This window comes from Corylus avellana, chromosome 1 (genome assembly GCF_965113065.1).
Source record: "Corylus avellana chromosome 1, dhCorAvel1.hap1.2, whole genome shotgun sequence".
Lineage (NCBI taxonomy): Eukaryota > Viridiplantae > Streptophyta > Magnoliopsida > Fagales > Betulaceae > Corylus > Corylus avellana.
In genome coordinates this window covers 19,697,381-19,717,479 of record NC_142490.1, presented here as the reverse complement: position 1 = coordinate 19,717,479, position 20,099 = coordinate 19,697,381, and the positions used below count along the sequence as shown (strand labels likewise).

Below are 20,099 nucleotides of genomic sequence, written 5' to 3'. Positions count from 1 at the left end.
TAAATACTATAAATTTTATTTGAAATAGGTATAATATAATCCATTAGGTGTCACTATGCAACAACACATGTTATAAGGGAACAAGATTCTCTCAATTTCATGGTTTCAATTGGAGAAGAGTAATGCTATAAGTTTTCCTTGAGTTATCCTAAATGTGATGTGGCTTTTAAAATCATTGAATTTGAGATGTGATTTATTGACTTGTGATCTATTGGTGATTTTAAAAGCCACATCACATTTAGGATGACTCTAGAAAGATTCTAGAAAGACCTATAGCATCAAGAGAAATGATTGGTGGTCCTAAAGAACTAGCTCAATCGACTGGTACCACGCCTAATGAAGTAGAGATCACTAATTCAAATCCTCCTCCTCCTCGATAAAATATAAGCAAATTATTGACACCGATAATTTTTTCATAAGATATGAAGTTAATGTTGATACGTCTTTAAAAAAATTTAAATCATTAAAGTTATGTGTAGGGTTAGATGTTCAAATTTTAAATTTTGATCATAAAATAAATATTATTAAAAAAAAAAAAAAAACTAAACTAAACTAAACAAAATACAAAGACCAAAACATGAATTGAAGCAAGTCCTTTTGTCTGTTTCGATCAACGTTGACTTCCCTAAGCAGCAGCTAAGCTGTTGGTGAACTAGGAATATCTTTCTTTTTGTTTATTATTATTATTATTATTTATTTATTGTATATCTAACTTAGATTGCATCTATATTCCTCTTCTCAAAGTATTAATAACAGGGACGGAGCCAAGAAATTTTATGGAAGGGGGCCAACTAAATTTTTTTTTTTCAGTTCTTTAAAATTTTTTTATTAAAAAAAATTATTTTGGTTATTTTTTATGAACTAAAGACTATTGTAAGGGCTAAAAAAAGTGAACATTTGAAAGTAAGGGCCAAAAATAAAAAAACTTAGTGGGTATGGGCCAACAAAATTAAAAATAGGGCCAAAAAATTTTAAAATAGGGCCAATTTTTTTTTTTTTGAAGGGGCCAAATTACTAAAATTAAAACTTTAATTTTACTTTTTTTTATTATTTTTTTAACTTATAATTTTTTTCCTTATTTTTGGGGTTTGTATTATTTTTTTTACTTAAATTTTTTTTTTTCCTTATTTTTGGGGGGGACCATGGCCCACCCCGGTCCCCCCCTCCCTCCGTCTCTGATTAATAGCATACTGACAGAGGAGACTGCAGAGGGAGGGATGCCAGAGCAACAAAATAATAATAAATAAATAAATAATAATCACAAAAAATTATTTTTATTATTATTATTATTAATCTTGGTTGACCTTTGCTCTAACGAAGATTACTGGAGGATTGGTTTTGGAGTTGCTTCACTGACAAGCTTTTCTATTTACTTTTGAATGAAGTCTCTTTTCTTGAAAGATAAAAACAAATGTTATTTCTTGGGAGTGGCTCGTTTTTTAGTAATGTTAGAAGTTTCTTTTATGTTACTTTAAAAATAATGTGACTTTTTAAAATCACAATTAATTTTATAATTAATTATTATTAAATTTTGATGAAATTATGATTTTTGAAGTCATTTTATTTTTGAAATTCTACATTTTGGGCCACCCATAATATGTAACCATTTTTTGCTAACAAAAAATTATAAACTTCATTTACCTTTTATATCATATTAATCAATTTCTTTCTCATTTTTCGTCTTAAAACTCTTTACCAAATATACTATATTTGGGTTGACCTAGGAGTGAGAAGGCTTGGCTTTCGGGCGCAAATGACATTCTTTATAAGTATGTTGCTTTGATTTGAGGCTGTTTTATAGGATCCTTTGATTATGAATAGGAAGAGTTTGAAGCTCGAAAGTCTAGGTTTTCTCAAGGGAAATCGACAATGAACCGATCTTTGTCTAGCTCCCCATCTGCTTCTTCTTCTTCGGATTAAAATCTCCAATAATTTAAATTGGTGTTTACCTCAAAAACACTTTTTTTGTATGTAAGTTTCCAAGAAAATTTAGCAAAAATTTCAAGAAAAGCTTTGTCTTGATAGGATCTGGCTTGCTAATCCATGCCTACTCCATAAGCCAATTTGCACAGGCAGCCAAAGATTGCCCCCAAAGGGCAGGGGGCATAACATCACTATTTCATGAGTAAAATAGTTACATTAAAATAGGGCAACCCACGCAACAACGGAAATTTACTTTTTATTTTTTATTTTTTATTTTTTTATACTTTTGAGAAGCATACAAAGAATAGCTTCTTAAACTAAAAAACAAAGGAGTCTCCAAGAGGTAACTTAATTGGCTGGGGACCACGTCTTGTGAAGCGGAGGTCACTAGTTCGAATCTTCCCTCTTGTGTGGACATGTCAAAAAAAAAAAAACCAACAAAAAAAAACCAACAAAAGTGACAACGCCTTCCTTGGAACATTTGGGAATCAGTCAAATAAATAATCCGGCCTATCAAAAGAATTGATACCACCAAAAAAGACAATTAAAGTAGGCAAAGTTTTGTCAACGAAACAAACTACGGACCAACAGGTGACGGGAAGGGGCATGACCATCTCAAAACCCTTCAACCCTACCCAAATTCCCAAAGCAGGGGACACAAATAAGAGTATGACCCTCGAAGTACCCTTCGACCCTATCCAATTTCCTGTGGGGTTAAATATGACTTTCAATGCGACAACCAACATGCTGGTTGAACATTATAATGCCCAACTATATTAAACTTTGCTGGAAACCTTAGTTTGCTCTAACATGTTCCAAGATAACTCATGCAGGAGGGTAAAACCATGGGAACATATCAAATGATTAATCATGTATAGGGAGAATTTCTAATAATTAATGTATCCTCAACTTCATGTTACAACATTTTTTCCCAAGAATGTTAACCAAACATAAATATTTTCACACTAGAGGATTCAATATACCTTTTTCTCATTAAGCAAGAACTTTTCATCGCCATAAGGGCGATGTTATGGTGATTTTACGTAGAGTTAAGATCGACTTGATAATGTAGCAGAAGAGCCAATCCATGTGGCGTCTGACGATTGAATGAGACTTTGAGTGTCACTTGAGCTTTGTCCCAAGATCTGATCAAATTGGTCTCTTAAAGCCTTAAATCTCAACTCATCACCATAAATACTTGTATCCATGATCAACTCATGAACAACAGTTTGGCCATCAAGCATGCTCACAACTGCAGACATTGTGGGTCGAAGTGCTGGCGATGGATTAGTACATAATAGAGCTACTTTAAGGATTCTTACTGCCTCTTCTTTACTGAAGTTAGACCCTAAGTTTGGATCCACCAACTCCATCAAGTTCCCTTTTTGTTGTAAAACAAGGGCCTATATAAGAATGGAGAAGAAAATAAAAAAGGAAACAAACTAGCATTAGAATGGAAGGAAAATACAATGACAAAGCCAAATAGAGCAATCATTAAATGATTGACAAGGGCTCATAATTACGCTTTTAGTTTGTTGTATGAAAAACAATTGATGAAGACGTATCTTACCCAATCTAGGAGGCACACAAAATCTTCATTAGGTCGGAATTTCATGTTGTTCTTCCCAGCAACAATTTCCAATGCAACAATTCCAAAACTATATACATCTGCTTTATATGTTAAATACCCCCATAATGCATATTCTGGCGCCATGTAGCCTCTGCACAAAAAGATCATTCTATTAGTAAGGGTTCCTGGGTAGGAGGCTACGAGCTTCACTATAAAACAACTCCATAACCAAATAATTTTAGGTACTAGATTTCCCATCTTAATAATTATTGGCATCTTGGCAAGTAATCAGTGCCATTAATAAAGCTTGCTTTATCTCCTACAAGTTTGTTGCACTTGAAAGAGTGAAAGTTCAACTAAGAACAAAAATAAGAGTTCATATTCTTAACTACTGCAGGCATCGAAAACTGCACTTAATATCTGTGACTGATATTTGCCCTTGCAAATTGTTAGTTGAAGTCATGCACAATTAGCCATACAGGAAACCTGAACGTATAAATATAAATACAATTTTCTGTATATTGCTTACTCCTTGTATAAGGAGGAGAGTAACATTTAGAGGTAGAATCCATCAATTGAAGTTAAAAAGTATTGAATAAACAGTTTTCTAATCCTTTTGTTGCATTCTTGAGTTTATTTATTTATTTATTTTTTATGAGAAGTCTGTGTCGTTACTCAATTTCATATAAGCTTGAGGTAAACTAAGTATGTAGATCATACCTAAGTGTATCATGCTTAGAAAATAGTTTGTGACGCAGGGATACTAATAAATGTGCAATTAGGTTGCAAATGCAGATGGCTAACATAAACAACCTACAGCAATACTAAAGCCAACAGTTTTTCCATGGTACTTTAGATGCTCGAACTCGTTTATGGAGACTTCAATTTCAACCTTATTCTGATTTACTATTGGGGAAAAAACTTGACTTTAAAGACATTATGATGCATATTTTGTACAAAAAGAGCAGAAGAAAAAATTTATATTAAAGGAAAGAGATAAAGGTAGCTCACATAGTTCCTGCAACTCGGGTGCTAATGTGGGTGTTCTCCTCTTCGTCGAGCTTGGCCAACCCAAAATCAGAAATTTTAGGGTTAAGGTCCCTATCCAATAGTACATTGGTAGTTTTGATGTCCCTATGAACAATTTTCAGTGGTGATTCCTCATGCAAGAAAGTTAGACCCCTTGCTATGCCAACACATATTTTATGCCTTGTAGGCCAGTCCAATTTCACTCTGCCACCCTCTGGCTCTGCAATTGGTGCATATAGCTCAATCAATGATATTGAACATTTTAGTTCAACCTATATGATTCATGGCTTTCAATTCCTATTCTTCATGCCAAGGATAAAACACAAAGCTTACCAAACAAAACATGTGCAAGGCTATTGTTTTCCATGTATTCATACACCAACAATAATTGATTTCGTTCAATACAACATCCGTACAGCTTAACAACATTTGGATGTTGTAAACCAGAAATCATTCCTATTTCATTCACGAACTCTCGATTTCCTTGCTTTGATTTAGAAGAAAGTTGCTTAACGGCAATTATGGTACCATCTAATAACGTGCCCTGCATTGAAAGTATGCATTATTAGTTATGTATAAACTATATCCGAAAATGTAACGAACCAGTAAAAGTTGTGAAAGAGAGAATATATATATATATATATATATATATATATATATATATATATATAATGCTTTCACACAAAGATAGAAGACAATGATGGAATAGTAGATTACCTTGTATACAGCTCCAAAGCCACCTTCCCCAAGCTTGTTTGCAGCATCAAAATTGTTTGTGGCAACTTTAATTTGTCTGAAGGTAAAAAAACCAGTTTGCAGATCTAATCCTTTCAGCTCTGCAAAAGGAACGAGGTTAACATGTTGGACTGCATCTTAAAACATTACAAGACTGCTTGGGTGTTCTGACTACTTAATACGTCTGAACTAAATTACCTTGTTCCCTTGATGTCCTCCCTCCTAAATAGCCTTTCCACCGAAGAATTCCTAAAATCATGAAAACAAGGCTTGACACAAAAACTGCAGTTCCAACCCCAATGAATATTTTCTTTTTTCTGTCATTGGGAGGCTTGAAATCTGCAGAAAAAGGTAGCAAACAACAGTGATTATAGGACTGCATTTTTTTTTTCTTGTCTGTAGTAGCATAAGATCTAGTGTAAGAGACAATACATCTCGATGGTTCAAGACATGGATTAACTAATAAAGAAAAACAAAAGAAAAGTATAACACAAAAATCTGGACAAGTCTTCCACCTGGCTGCACATTAACTTTCTTTCAAGTATTTTATTTTGCATCCGCTCTATAGTAAACATCTTTTATTTTGTCAATCTACTCCCAGAGCAGAAGACATGGAATATTGAGAAATTCAACACTTAGCATGAAAGAGAGAGTGGCATAGACTAGAAATGTCTCACGATGTTAAAGGAACACAGAAAGTATAACCTATGTTACTCACCAGAGTCTATGGTGATTGCTGATATAAGAGGACCATATGTTCCTCTCTTTGGGATATCTTGTGTCCCTTTACTGGCCCAATAAAAGCGAACCTCCAAAGTTTTATTCTGAACAACTGCTGTAAAATTCCTAATGACTGCTTTGTCAACTCCTTGTGCTTTCTTTTCAATATTAAAATCCTTCAACACCAATTCATTCTGTAACGAAGTAATTCAGTTAAATTATCTTCTATAAAATACAGAGAAGAAAAACAATCTGATTTTCTACCTGTACCTGTATATAAACATCAAACATCCGTCTTCCGACACTGGAAAAAGATCTATTGTTTCGGAGTATTATCTCAGCAAAATGAAGTTTCACAGTATAGTTTCCATTTGCCAAGCAGCGCGCATAATATGTTAGAGAATGAGGAGAGAGACGTGCATTCATGTATAATAGGTAGTCGTTCATTTCGAGCCTGGATACATTTTCTGCTATGTAGTCTTTTGAGGTACCGGCAGCATCCCAGAAAAATCCAGTGCTACTAAAGCCCCAAGTATCATCTTTCATGCGAACAAATTTTGCTTTACCTCCTGGGTCTAAATCTTCTTCATACTTGATGTCTCCAATTGTGGTTGCCCTTCCACCACAATTTATATGCAATGAGTACTGATCTGGATAGTATCATTACAAGGTAATTAGATGCAACCAAACATGATTGAAGAGATATTCAATTATGTTTGATAGTTTAATCTTGTTGTTATGCACCCTGAAAGATTAACCAATTTCTTCTTCTTCTTCTTCTTCTTCTTCTTTTGATAAAAAAAATTGAAGAAATACAAATTATGTATTAGTTCAATAGATGTACCTTTTGAACATGTATTATTCTTCAGACACTCTGTAATTATTCTAGATTAAAATGTAGCACAAAGAAGATGAGTTAGGATAACAAAATTGAAATATATATATATATATATATATATATATATATATATATATATATATATAAAGGCTCCTTTTTCTTAGAAGTTTAACAAAAGAGATGCTTACGAGTTGTCCGATCCAGAAAAGCTTCTGAACAAATTTCTGTTGAATTACAAACAAGTTAGTTCCACAGATAAAGATTACAGGTAGATGAAGAAATCAAAGTTGTAATGCTCAAGTAGGTTTCTATTAAGGGGGGGAAAAATTCTTACAGGTTGTCTGGACAAGTATTTGGTGCAGAGCTCGTGGAAAAATTGTTATAAGATATGTCTATTTGGCTGCACAAAAGCATAATTTCTTTTAGTCTTTCTAATCCCACCCCATAGAAAAATGTATTGAACCAACCATATTGATACATTTGATGTTCATATTTAAGTTGATCTAATTTAGATTGATTTTTTAACAAAAAGAGTTTCATAACTCAGAGAACTCTATACAAAGTTAGTACCTTACTAACCACCCATTGACACAAGATCTTTAGGCTTACCATAATTAGCTAAACAATGAAACAATACAGTAAAATACCATCTTTATGGATGTTCTGAGAAAGGCCAGCCTTATATTAGGAGTAGTCTAAAACAACATTGTGATCTAATTACAATATTACAACATTTGTAACACTTCACACTGGATTTGTAAAAGCTAAACAAACACTAGTATGGGGTTAACTTGCAAGCTATAAAAACAAACATCAAACAATGGAATGAAAAATTGAAGCTCTTTCTAGGTGACAACACATGGAGGAAGATGGAAGCAAAATGCTAGAATGTTCCCCACACCTGATAACCAGTGAGGTCATCTGATGAAGCACTGGCCACACAGTAGGATTTCATGTGTACGTATCTAGATATATAAATGTTAACAACTTAATGAATATGCTTCTGCAGTCTAAAATAAGTGTAATACATAAATGAATGGAAATCTCATGCAAAAATGATGTAGAAATTAGGATAGAAAACTAACTAGCGGCTATCTCTGCTCTTGATCCATTCTGGAATAGGCCCACTGATCAAGTTGCCCGTCAGATATCTATCCAGTTATCAACAAAAATCACATTGCCGTTAGAAATGTTCAGATTGTTACTATTTGAAACGTTCATACAGAAAAAAAATATTTAAATTCTAAGCTTCCATGAGCTGATTCCATATGTATGAAGCCTTCAGACATGACTTGTTATCATAGTAGTCCATTCCAAGTGGATCGACGAGGGTTAAAACTTTTGCCTCATCTCTTTGTTAAGCTACAATCCTAAAGGTGATGATTGTGTGAATATGTGCTACTTGCATTCTAGTGATTCTGGTTCAAATTATTTAGTATCTAAACTTGCTGCTGCACCAAATTTTCTTATAGAAAACTTATATTGAATTGCAGTCCTTGCATGGCAAAATAAGTTAAAAGAATTGTGTACCAAAAGCTTAAGCTATTAGCTAGGGTCATCTATGCAAAAACTGAAAAACAAAAGAGGACAAAAAACCTTTGAATTGTTTTTGGGAGTAAATCAATGTCAAGCTTAACACAAACTATCGAGGCCCCTAGGCATCAGGCTGTAAGTTAGCCTTCCTCAAAAATTTAGATTTCTTACATGGTGTCCAATTTTGTTAGAACTTCGAAATCTGGAATTTTTCCTTCCAATCTGTTGAAGCTGAGATCTCTGCAAAAGAAAGAAAACAAATGAAAGAAAGAAAAACAGAGGTCTAAGAACAAAAAATTATAAATAAGTTTTCGACTAAACATGGTAGAGACAAGAGATATGTGTGTTTCCCAAATGAGAGTGTTTTGTGGGGAAATTTATGTTAAATCATCAATTGTCCCAAAATGTTTAAGATAATAGAAAGAAGTAAATTTAATTAGTTAATCAATACTTTAACACTCCTGGTGTAAATTTATTTTATTTTCTACTAATAATCCAATGAGTACCTAGTGTGTATCTGATGAATACATAGCTGCACAGAATAACCCAACTGAGAATCACACAAATGGTATTTCTAGATATGGTGGCTGAAGAAATGGGCTTAAGCAGCTAGAATTTGTCTCATGAAACACACTCCGAAACAAATAGCTATGTGTAAGATATACCTAAATGACTAGTCTCAACCTTGATTCTTTTTGAATGACCTTGATTCATCTCATTATCATGGTATTATGAATATTAGACATCCAAATATTGACTTATTTCTCATATGACCTCTCCCATTGTTAAGTGACTTGCCTTTCCTAAATAAAATTCTAGATCTACTTGTCACTTTTATGTATTGTGTGGTTTATGTACTAAAACTCTCAGTTATCAAGCAAACTTTTGAAAATGCAACAGGCTTTCATGTCATACCAAACTAATGAGATGTGCAGGAGTTCCAAACCAATGCAATTTCATTATCTTACTAATCTATATGTGTACTTGGCTAACATTCTGTCTTGGCATTGAAAGTCACATTCATTATAAAGCAGATACCATCCTATCTCTTGAATTGCTAACACCTAATACTACATTCTATTCTGTCAAGCTAACATTAAAAGGTCTCCAACTTCTATGAATGCCAAATATTAGCAAATTGCAAGAAGCTCCAATGGAAGGATAAGTCCATACATTTCAATGTAAATATTATTATACAAGTCATAATCTCCATGTACTGCACTGAAAAGTAGAGAAATAATAGACAGAAGAATTACAATCTACTTAGCTTTGCCATTTCTGAGATATATGGAGGGATTGGTCCAGAGATATTACAACTCCTCAACATCCTGAACCATAAACAAACTTCCTGTAAGTGTTGCTACAAGAGGTGCATTATTCCAATTGCAGAGCATTTTACAACATAAAAATGCCTTACAATCTTTCCAGGCTTCTCATGTTTTGTAATGGCGGAAAAGATGAACCCTCTCCTAGTAAGTCACTAATCCTTCTGCATAGAATTGCATCATCAATCAAGAACTGTTATCGCCTTCAGCAACACATTTTATTAGTTTAAAAATCACATGAATGTATCATAGAGATTATGCACTCAAAAATGTTAAATTAGAAAGCAAAACTCACAGCTCGGTCAAATTACTCAAGACAGAAATGCTAGTAGGAATAGGACCCTCAAAACCACTAGCTTGGATCTCTCTGTTAAGAACACAATTCCAATGGATTCGAATTACACCTGAAAATTTCAGGTAGAAGAGATTTACATAGCATTGAAGTAAAAATCACATACAATGCCTTAAGTTGTTTCCAGCTTCGAAAGAAGTCAGGCATTCTTCCACTGAAGTTGTTACTGCTAATCCTACTGCATATGGGCCAAATGGAAACAAGATTGAGTGAAATAAAAAGCTGAAAATTTTTCAAGAAAAAATCTAAAGTTATTGCTAATAAAGCAAAGGAAAAGGTTATGACCACTTACAGCTCTTGTAATTTGGTTAGATTAGTGAGAGTGGCAGGCAACTCTCCCGTGAGATTGTTAGCCTTCAGAATGCTGCAGTCACCAGATGAAAACTTAAGACCGGTTCGACTAATTCTAATGTTAAATTATTACTAAAATCATTGAGAATTTAGAAATGTTATTTGGAAGAAAGAAACACTAACAGTCTCTCCAAGTCCACCAAGTTCCCAAGCTCAGGGGGAACAGGTCCAGAAAACAGGTTGCTCTCTATGGTCCTGAAATACAGTCCTTCAAGATTACAAAAGGGCTAAACCAAATGAAACTTTGTGATCATTTTAATATAGAGATCTAAAGCATACAGAGATTTAAGAGTGGTAATCTTTCCCAAGTAGTCAATAGGCCCTGATAAGTTGTTTGCACTGATGGACCTGCACTTGATACATTCCATTAGGTCAGTAGTTAGATTTTACACGTTAACCTTGGACACAAAAGTTTAGTGAATCATTTACAGATTTTCCAACTTTGTAGAAGCCCATTCCTGTGGTATTGTACCACTAAGGTAGTTCCTATTGACATCACTATCAGCAAGAGAAAAATTTGATGTTAGTATAGAAGCTTATAACCTAAACTTTTGGTAATAAGATGAAAGATAAATAATTGGAAGCTCTTCTTACATTGTCTTGAGGTAGGTTAGTTTCACCAATGATGGTGGAAGCACACCATCAAGATTCTGCCCTTTGAGAAATCTGCATGTCAAAAAAAAAAAAAAAAAGATGATAGATTACAAATTTTGTAGATAAAAGGTAGTACCCTACTCAGGAAATATGGAAAATATTAATAATAAATGTTTGTAATAAAATTTTAAATGATAAAATTTGAGATAATTGGGGGAGTTAAGGGGATTTGCCTAATTTAATTAGAAATAAACTAAGGGGGAAAGAAGAAAAATTAATGATTTTTGAGGTAGTTATGTAAATTATGAAAATTTAAGGGTTTTCACCCCCTCCCCCAGCGACCCTTCTTCTTCTTCTTCAATCAACAAAAGCTCCCTCCCCTTTAAAGCATTCATGTCCGGCTCACTAAATATTTAGCTAAATAACACTTTATTTTATTTTAACTATTAATTTTTTTAAAATACTTACATCTAGCTCAACATTTTAGCTAGCCACTTTCGTTATTCTATTTAAAATATCATTTCTTTATCTATTTTTACTATTTCCAAGGAGGAGAGAAAATCATATTATTTTTTAATTAATTTAACTTATGAATTGTTGAGCTACATTGTTCACCAAATTTGTTGAGCACAGGTGTAGGCCTGGGGCTCGAGATATGGTGATGGGACAGATGTAGGTCTGTCTGCTTGGGTCGCTATTGGTCTTGACTTTTCTTGGCTATTGCTGGTGCGACAAGGTGACGAGCTCGAAATTTGGTAGGCGAGGGGGGTTGGTGGCAACCTTCTCATAGTTCGAGGGGCGACTCGAGACACTCCTGGCGACTCAAGACCCTCCTCCTATGTGAGTTGGGTGGCGACCATTCGTGAGTGGCTCACGGGTGGGTCAAAGACTCAAAGGTGACCAGTGAGATACTTCATGGGCCCTTGGGCTTTGTTTTGTGTAAATAAGGACCTTTTCATCATGCCAACCCGAGGGGCCGGTGGTTCGGTAATGGGCCTTTGGAGGCATTTCTCTTGTCCCAACAAGTTGGAAAGACAGATGTGATTATGTGACTATGAACAATGTATTGTGGTTTGTGTTCCGGTGACTTATTTCCGCCGCAATATTGTAAGGTAATAGTAGTAGCACCGCGTGGATAATGCAAATTATTGTATTTATATTGGCGGGGTGTGTACATAAAAAGTTCAAATCAATGCTCTAGATTAAATAGGATGCCTTAACCACAATAAAGTTAGAGGTGTAGTCCATTGCACAGCTAAGAGCTATGAATAACAGAAGAGAGACCCAAGAGCTATGGAGCCAACTATTTTTCATTAGGAGCAATTGGTAAAGTACTCATAAACTAATTGCTTCTTGCCATTAACCATCATAAATAAGAAACTTCAATAAGAATAAAGTTGGCATTATGTGAGTGGAGGGAGCTTACATGTTAACCACGTGGCATACACCATCAGGGGAGGAGCAATTGCAGTTGACAGTACTGTTGTACAATGGCCTCTCATCATCTGAATGTGGTGTTATCCAGCTTGAGTCATTGCATGGATTTACACTGAAATTCCAGTCTTTCTTCCCCAGTTGTGCAGCAATTTCTCGAAGGGCTTCCACTGCACATATCAAACACATCAAACAGTTATTTGCTCTGTTCCAAAGACCCAGATATTAGCTGTAGCTGATGGTAGTTTTCTGTCTGCTTTGTTGCTGCTGTAAACTTCCATAAGTAGAAATTTCAATCTAGAGATGATGAGCAACAAAAAAAAAGAAAAACCCATATGCAATATTACAGAAAAGGAAGCACCTTCATCATCCGGAAGCAGCCCTGCTTGTGCTTTGACTACTCTGCTTTCTCCCATGCACATGGTGAGCACTAAAACCATGACAAAACTAAAGGTGGTCTTTGGAATACAAGGCTGGCTTGCCATCTTCTAGCTCCTCCACCGATCAACAAGTTAATTGGTTTGCTTTCAAACTTGCATGGAGATGATGCAGATAAGAATTCTCCTTTGAGAGCCTTTGGTTGGTATGTAGCAGCATCCGTTGACTATTATATGTTGGACTATTTTGATGTGAAGGCTCGTTAATCGAAAATTGACAGCCAGAATTGTATACTGAACACCCGTCACGTATGGAAAGAACCATCTTTCAACATTGGTCTGAAACGTGATCCATTAAATGTCATCTCATCAACAGATAACCTTTTAGTTCAAGTGTTCAACGATGGGGATTGGCCTTTGGATTTGTATTCCCGCCCTCTTTGACTTGAGATAAGTCTTTGATTTACGCCATTGCAGTTAGGTAGTGGTTGGCAAATCCTTTCAACTTTTTGTTATTGATCACGATTTATTTTTTTTCAAAAAAACCAATATCCAAACATTCTCTTTTTTTCTAACTTTTTATATGGCATCATTTATTCTTTTATTACTATTTAAAAAAATTCAAAACTTTATATTATCACACAAAACCTTAGTTTTAAAGCAACTTCAAATTTTGGAGAAGCAGAGTCTGATCAGTAGTTTCCCAAATTGACATCAAGTCATGTGAGCCAGTGAGCCACCATTCCATGTCGCTTTTCTGTGTAGTTTTTGATAAAAAAAAAAAGAAAAAAAAAAAGAAAAAAGAAAAAAGAAAAAGAATTTATGGATGATAAGAGTATGTTTGGGTTATGTTTGAGAAATAGAATTTTAAGTCAAAAAAAATTCTTTTTGCTTTTTAAGCTTTTGCTAAAAGTATATTTTGGTCATTTTTGGGCTTTGAAGATCTTTAGAAGTGTTTTTAATTTTTTTTTTATCAAATAAGTTTTTTTTTTTTTAACAGATATTTTAAGTGTTAAACGCATTTTTAAATTGCTCAAACGCACATCCAAACAAACCATAAGTCACACATTAATTATTTAATAAGAGATATTATACTTAAAAAAAAAAAAAAAATTTAGAGTTCTAATTACAACTTAATTAATGCTTTTAGAAAGATAAGTAGATGTGACCGGCGTCTTAGTGAGACCTTGCAAGTAAAGTTGAACAACTTTGTACTTTGTGTGACATGACATCTAGAGGTAAAGCATTTTCCTGTCTTTATTTTGCTTTCTCAGACCTCTTGGCTGTGTTCGTCAAAGGGCCGGATCGGATTAGATCCAAAAATTCAAAAAAAAATTCTCAAAATTAACCTAAATGTTCTTACTTTTTACATCACATTAATTACCTTTCACTACTATTCAAGTAAAAAAAATTACTACAAAAAATTTTTTTTATATAAAAATATTTCTCATTTTTTATCTTATATTAATCAAATCTGCTACAATATTATTTTTCTCTTTTTTTTCATTCCATTTCATTGTCATACACAGCCAAAAGAGACGCTAAAAAGTTAATTAATACTTGTAGAAAGATAAGTAGATGTGACCGGCGTCTTGGTGAGTAAAGTTGAGCAACTTTGTACTTTGTGTGACATGACATCTAGATTTGATTGACGAAGGTAGTGCAGGGTCGATTTCATTGACAGATGTAAAGCACTTTTCTCTATGATATTTCTTTGTGTGTCGGCCTCCAAGAGACAATAGAAAGTAAAGTAAACAAACAAACAACTCATTTGCGTCTAACAATTGCCAACTAAAAGAGGGATACGTGCATGGACCAATTATCTAGTGGGGCACAAACCTTTATCTCTCACATATTTTTGTTCTTTGAATGAAAAAAAAAAATGTGAAAATCAAACTAAGAAGAAAAAAAAAGAAAAAAAAAAAGGTGTCTATAATTGTCTAACGGATAAGACAAAAAGTCTTTACAACTTTTAGAATAGGTTAAAATCCTATTGGGAGGCAACTTATGTTCTTCTTTTTATGATACTTCTATTATCAATATATTAAAGTTTAAGCCTAGAGATATTAGTGGTTCGGTCTATGACCTATATCCACAAGATCAAACTCTAAGGCTGCATTAAGCTCTTATTTCTCTGAGTAATATTTACAATATAATATGATTCTATTTATAGGAAAAACATGAATGCAAATAGACTTCTACTCTAACTAGGTTAGCTTGGTGAAAATATTTAACTATTCACCAGTAACTACAGTGATAGTCTTCAAGTAGGAGTTTTTGGTAGCCTCCATTAAATACCTAACCAACATCTATTCTTATTAAGGGGGCATAAATCCGGTTAGAAAAACAAAAAGAGACATTGCCGAAGAGAGTGCCACACCAATTAAGATCTCCAATAATTACTTAGCAATTCGGGTAGACAATCGTGAGAGAGTACCTATAGGGGCTAGTAGGTGCTTGATCAAGTTATGTTTAGGTAGGTGGGCCCTCTCACAATTGCCTGTCCAGAATACTAGCAATTTGGAGCAGATAATTGCTAAGAATCTCAATCCGTGCAATCCGGCTACACGACATAGAGAGACAAAATTTTGAGCCACCTAATACACAAAAAAAATGAGAATTTTGTGAGCAACCACACCAAGAGAGCAAGAAAGTTTCTTCTTTTGTGAAGAGTGCAAGGCTCTGAATGTATTGGGTTTGAGTGATTTTTTTATGACTATTATTTTGTACTTTATCTTTTAATAGTGAAATTTATTTTGTTAAGATAAATCACATAAATTTTGATGTTTTGTATGATTAACTTATTTTATTTTGTTTTTTTCTACTGCTTGATTCAGAATGTTGTGTCACCAGTTAAATACAATTTTGTCTATTAAAATAGCCATAGTAACTTAATAGATTTTATACAACATTTTATTTATTGTCTATTTTCAAATGTTACTCAAATGACCTCCTAAATATAAATGGAGATTAAAGAAATAGTAGATACAGTTACCTATTTTAATGTATACATCTAATCTGATGAAATTAATAATGCATCATAGAATTGAATTCATAATTCTTGGAATTCTCATGTTATTTTTTTTCTTCTAAATAGAAAATGTGAAAACCAAACTAAGAAAAAAAGTATCCATCGTCTAATGGATGAGACAATGAAAGACATCATACGAATCCAAACTATGTTGTAGATTTACTTGTAGCTGGAACTAGTCAAGCTCTGTTGCACTCTACCATTATCCTTTATGTTTTACTCTAATGGTATTTCTAGGCATATAAATAAATTGTCAAGAAGAAGAGAGTGAAAGACATCATACCAAATACAAATGATATTGGAGACATCATATTACTGAGAATCAAGATTAACTTGATAGAGATCCTGGGCAGATGTAGAAGAAGATCCAACCTAAATCATATCTGATGAATTCATAAGGCTTTTTGCTGCACTTGTGATCGTTGGTTTTGAATGGAGTTGTTCAAACTGGTCTCTCAAGGCACTAAACCCCAATTCATCACCATATATACTCGGATCCAAGGTGACTTCATCAACAATGGTTTGGCCTTCGAGCATGCTTACTACTGAAGACATGGTGGGTCTAAGTGCTGGCGATGGATTAGTGCATAAGAGAGCTACTTTGATCATTCTAATAGCCTCTTCCTTATTTAACTTGGAACCCAACTTTGCATCGACCAGCTCCATTAGATTACCTTCTTTTTGTAGAACAAGCGCCTGCAATAAGTATAGAAAAGAGACTGGAAATGAGAAGTAGCCAATCAACATATGAGAACAAAGCAGCCACATACACAGAAAAAGAAAAGGGTAAATGCCTTCCCCTCACCCCCTTCAAAAAAAAAGATAAAAAAGAAAAGAGGAGAAAGAAGCAATCAGGCCTCCCAACATTATTTATAGTAGAGTGTGTTAAAAGAAAGATATCAATCTTACCCATTCTAAAAGGCATGCGTATTTCTCATTTGGTCGATACTTCATGTTGTTTTTTCCAGCGACAATTTCCAATGCAACTACTCCAAAACTATAAACATCTGCTTTATTGGTTAAGTAACCCCATAATGCATATTCTGGTGCCATGTATCCTCTGCAAATAAAAATCATATTATAACTTAGATCACTAGTATGAATGCTCTAGAAAAAAAAAAAGGCCAATAGTATGAAGCTCTGATCTTTCATATTCAACAAAGTCCAACATCAAGAGAAACTTGGGTACCAGAAATACATCATGTAATTATGCAATCAAAGAACAAGATTTAGGAGTCAGAGTGTTTGTGTTAATAGTCTAATAGACAGATTGTTTTGTTTTGTTTTGTTTCGTTTTGTTTTTTTTTTTTCTTTCCTTTTTTGCTTTCTTGTATCCAGCAATTTTATTTTTATTAGGAAATTGAGCTGATTTTTTGATACATCAAGGATTGAGGCATATGATAGTTATAGCAGGTTAATAATACATATTTCATGTATAGGCAAGTTTGCCAAGCATGAATATTGGTAGATATATGATTCATGTAGCCATGAATTTTCCTGTATAAGCATGGTTGAGTTGCAAATGTAAGCAGCAAACAAGTAGAAATTGTACCAAATACTTAATCCAGGATGTCAATAGTGCTTAATCCTTGGGAGGCCAAAAGAAAATGAAGAATAGAATTACAGAAAGACTCCACATTGAAGGAAATAGGGAAAAAGGTAGCTTACGTTGTTCCCGCAACTCGGGTGTTGATGTGGGTGTTTTCCTCATCATCAAGCTTGGCCAAACCAAAGTCAGAAATCTTTGGGTTAAGATCCCTATCCAGTAGCACATTGGTAGTTTTGATGTCTCTATGAACAATTTTTAGTGTTGATTCCTCATGTAAGAAAGCTAGACCTCTTGCTATGCCAAGACATATTTTTTGCCTCATAAGCCAGTCCAGTTTTAAGCGGTATTCCTCTGAACCTGCATATTTTGTAGATGGTCCAATTGGGAATTCATCAACTTATGCTTCAAGTCAAAATAAAATACTAAAATAAAAACATTATGCTTACCAAACAAAGCACGTGCTAGGCTATTGTTTTCCATGTATTCATATACCAAAAATAGTTGATTCCCTTCAATACAACATCCATAAAGTCTAACAAGATTTGGGTGCTGTAAACCAGATATCATGCCGATTTCATTCACAAATTCACGGTTTCCTTGATTTGAGTTTGAAGAAAGTTGCTTAACGGCAATTATAGTACCATCTAACAGTATTCCCTGCATTTAAAATACATACTTTCAAGTATTCACATAAGACTTTCCTATAATTTATGTTACCAATAAGAAAGAAAACAAATAAGAACATGCATGCAAAATATTCACAAAAATAGGAGATAAAATAAAAAGAGAAAGAGAAAGAAAGGAATATAAAATCTAGGACACCTTGTAGACGGATCCGAAACCACCTTCCCCAATCTTATTTGCAGCATCGAAGTTGTTAGTGGCAGCCCTGATCTGTTTGAAGGTAAAGAAACCAGTTTGCAGATCCAATGTTTTCAATTCTGTCAAAAGAATGAGCCTAAGATGTTTGACAGAATCTTAGAAAAAAATTAGACAACTTAATTTTGTATTTGAGTGCCTCTAGATTAATTAGATGATTTTTTAGAGAACCATACCAAGAAATGCAACTAAAAGACACCAACTCTAATTCTTACAAAAAAGCTCAATCTTATACGACTTTGTGGGTATGTGAAAACAAATCAACTCAAAGTCAATTACCCATTTTCCTCTCCCACACTTGAAATGGACTGATTCTAAGATATATTATGCTCAAGTAGTGAGCTTTAACTATCTAATCATTGCTCTCATAAACAGCACCATCAATTAAAATTTAAAAATAAGCAATGAACTAAAATTTACATAGTAAACTTGTGAGCTCATTTATGAAGAAAGTTGAAAATGCAACACTCTAATTTCACGTACTGTTAGGTTTCATGTTGGCAAATTCAATGTCAAAACTTGTTATGTTGTAAGTCTAGGTTTGAGGTTGAAGTTGGTCTTCAAAAGATATCAAAAACTTGGTTCAAAGTGAAGGAAAAAATAGCTTGTTTGCAACCTCGATTGAATGGCGTTTGAATGAGATCATTTTGTCCAAGGCAGCTTGTTCTTAGAGAGTGAATTTATCTTCCTATGCTTTGATTTTGAAATCTCTCTATTCCATTAAACCACACAGATCAAAAACTTTAGCCACTAGAGTTCTTGGTTGTAGAGGAAATGTTATAGAAGAAAGGCCAGAGTTCTAAAGCTACTTCGATAAAAGACAAACGAGTCATTTGTTGGGTACAGGTCAAATTTTAACTACAAGGGTTTTGTAAGTATAAACTTATTGTAATTTTTCTACTATAGTGGATAAGTTTCCTGAGGTTAGCCGCCTCAAGAGCGGTTTTACTTTTGAATAATTTTTCAAAAGGCTTCCACTTCGTCATAAAAATTTTTGTGTCTTATTTCTTTACTCCTTAGTTTAATTTTGGTGATTGTTATTGTGGTTTGGATATTTTTGTTGGTTGTGATCGTCTCCAAACACCTATTCACCCCCTTCTAGTTGTTATTTGGGGTCATTGGGTGTTTTTCAAAAAGTATTATAACGACTGGTTCATATTCTATGCAATCATGTAGCTGCTTTTCATCGTTCTAGTTTGGATCGCTAATTCCTCATCTAGGCATAAAGCCAAAAAAAAAAAAAAAGTCTATTAGAAGTCTGCAATAGAGTATTGAGTCCTTCAAACACAATACATGAAATGACTACTCATATAGTTGGAGAAATTGAATTTTTTTTAATCCTTTCTACATCAAGATTTGCATAGTACTTATTACCTTTTTCTCTTGATATCTTGCCTCCCGAGCTGCCTTTCCATTGAAGAATGCCCAAAATCATAAAAATAACACATACTGCGAAAACTACGGCTCCAATTGCAATGACTTTCTTCCAATTGCTAGCTTTGAAGTCTATATGAAAAAGAAAAATTTGCAAGAAGATTAATCTTAAGATTGCATTCTGATATTTGTGTTGTATATAAAGGCACAAATTTATGTGATCAATCCGAAACACGATATGATTGGAATGTACAAAGATGCTACAGAAAAGAAGGGAAAGGCAGCATCTGGATTGTTCTTCCACTAATTATACAACAGCTTCCTCTATATCTGCTATTCAATCTATTATTCACTGACAGAAACTGAGAAAGACAGAAACTGATTCTTCATTAATTTGAATAATACACAAAACGTTAGCTATATACATCAACCCTAGCAGCAGAAAAGGAAAACTAACTAAGTTATTTCAAATCCCATGATTTATG

At 33.9% G+C, this 20,099-nt stretch overlaps 2 protein-coding genes across 2 annotated transcripts in view; both read right to left on the bottom strand.

Annotated features, from left to right (window-relative positions):
- Positions 1-2,751: 2,751 nt before the first annotated feature.
- Positions 2,752-13,181, bottom strand: LOC148588071 (putative leucine-rich repeat receptor-like serine/threonine-protein kinase At3g14840). Its single transcript, XM_088513775.1, has 24 exons — positions 12,766-13,181; positions 12,397-12,574; positions 10,971-11,042; positions 10,806-10,874; positions 10,656-10,724; positions 10,500-10,571; positions 10,318-10,389; positions 10,132-10,203; positions 9,969-10,040; positions 9,766-9,837; positions 9,605-9,676; positions 8,520-8,588; positions 7,901-7,966; positions 7,150-7,215; positions 7,004-7,039; positions 6,822-6,862; positions 6,248-6,627; positions 5,976-6,171; positions 5,456-5,596; positions 5,240-5,358; positions 4,856-5,066; positions 4,505-4,742; positions 3,494-3,644; positions 2,752-3,326 (listed from the first exon to the last, which is right to left on the bottom strand). Exons 1-24 carry the CDS (start codon positions 12,887-12,889, stop codon positions 2,973-2,975), a joined length of 3,012 nt encoding a protein of 1,003 aa, XP_088369901.1. The 5' UTR covers positions 12,890-13,181; the 3' UTR covers positions 2,752-2,972.
- A 2,769-nt stretch (positions 13,182-15,950) lies between these two features.
- Positions 15,951-20,099, bottom strand: part of LOC132168635 (putative leucine-rich repeat receptor-like serine/threonine-protein kinase At3g14840) — a 14,564-nt gene continuing 10,415 nt past the window's right edge. The window contains 6 exon segments of the mRNA XM_088513917.1: positions 15,951-16,508; positions 16,722-16,872; positions 17,481-17,718; positions 17,808-18,018; positions 18,184-18,302; positions 19,615-19,746. Of these exon segments, the coding sequence (XP_088370043.1) occupies positions 16,125-16,508; positions 16,722-16,872; positions 17,481-17,718; positions 17,808-18,018; positions 18,184-18,302; positions 19,615-19,746 (1,235 nt within the window). The 3' untranslated portion in view covers positions 15,951-16,124.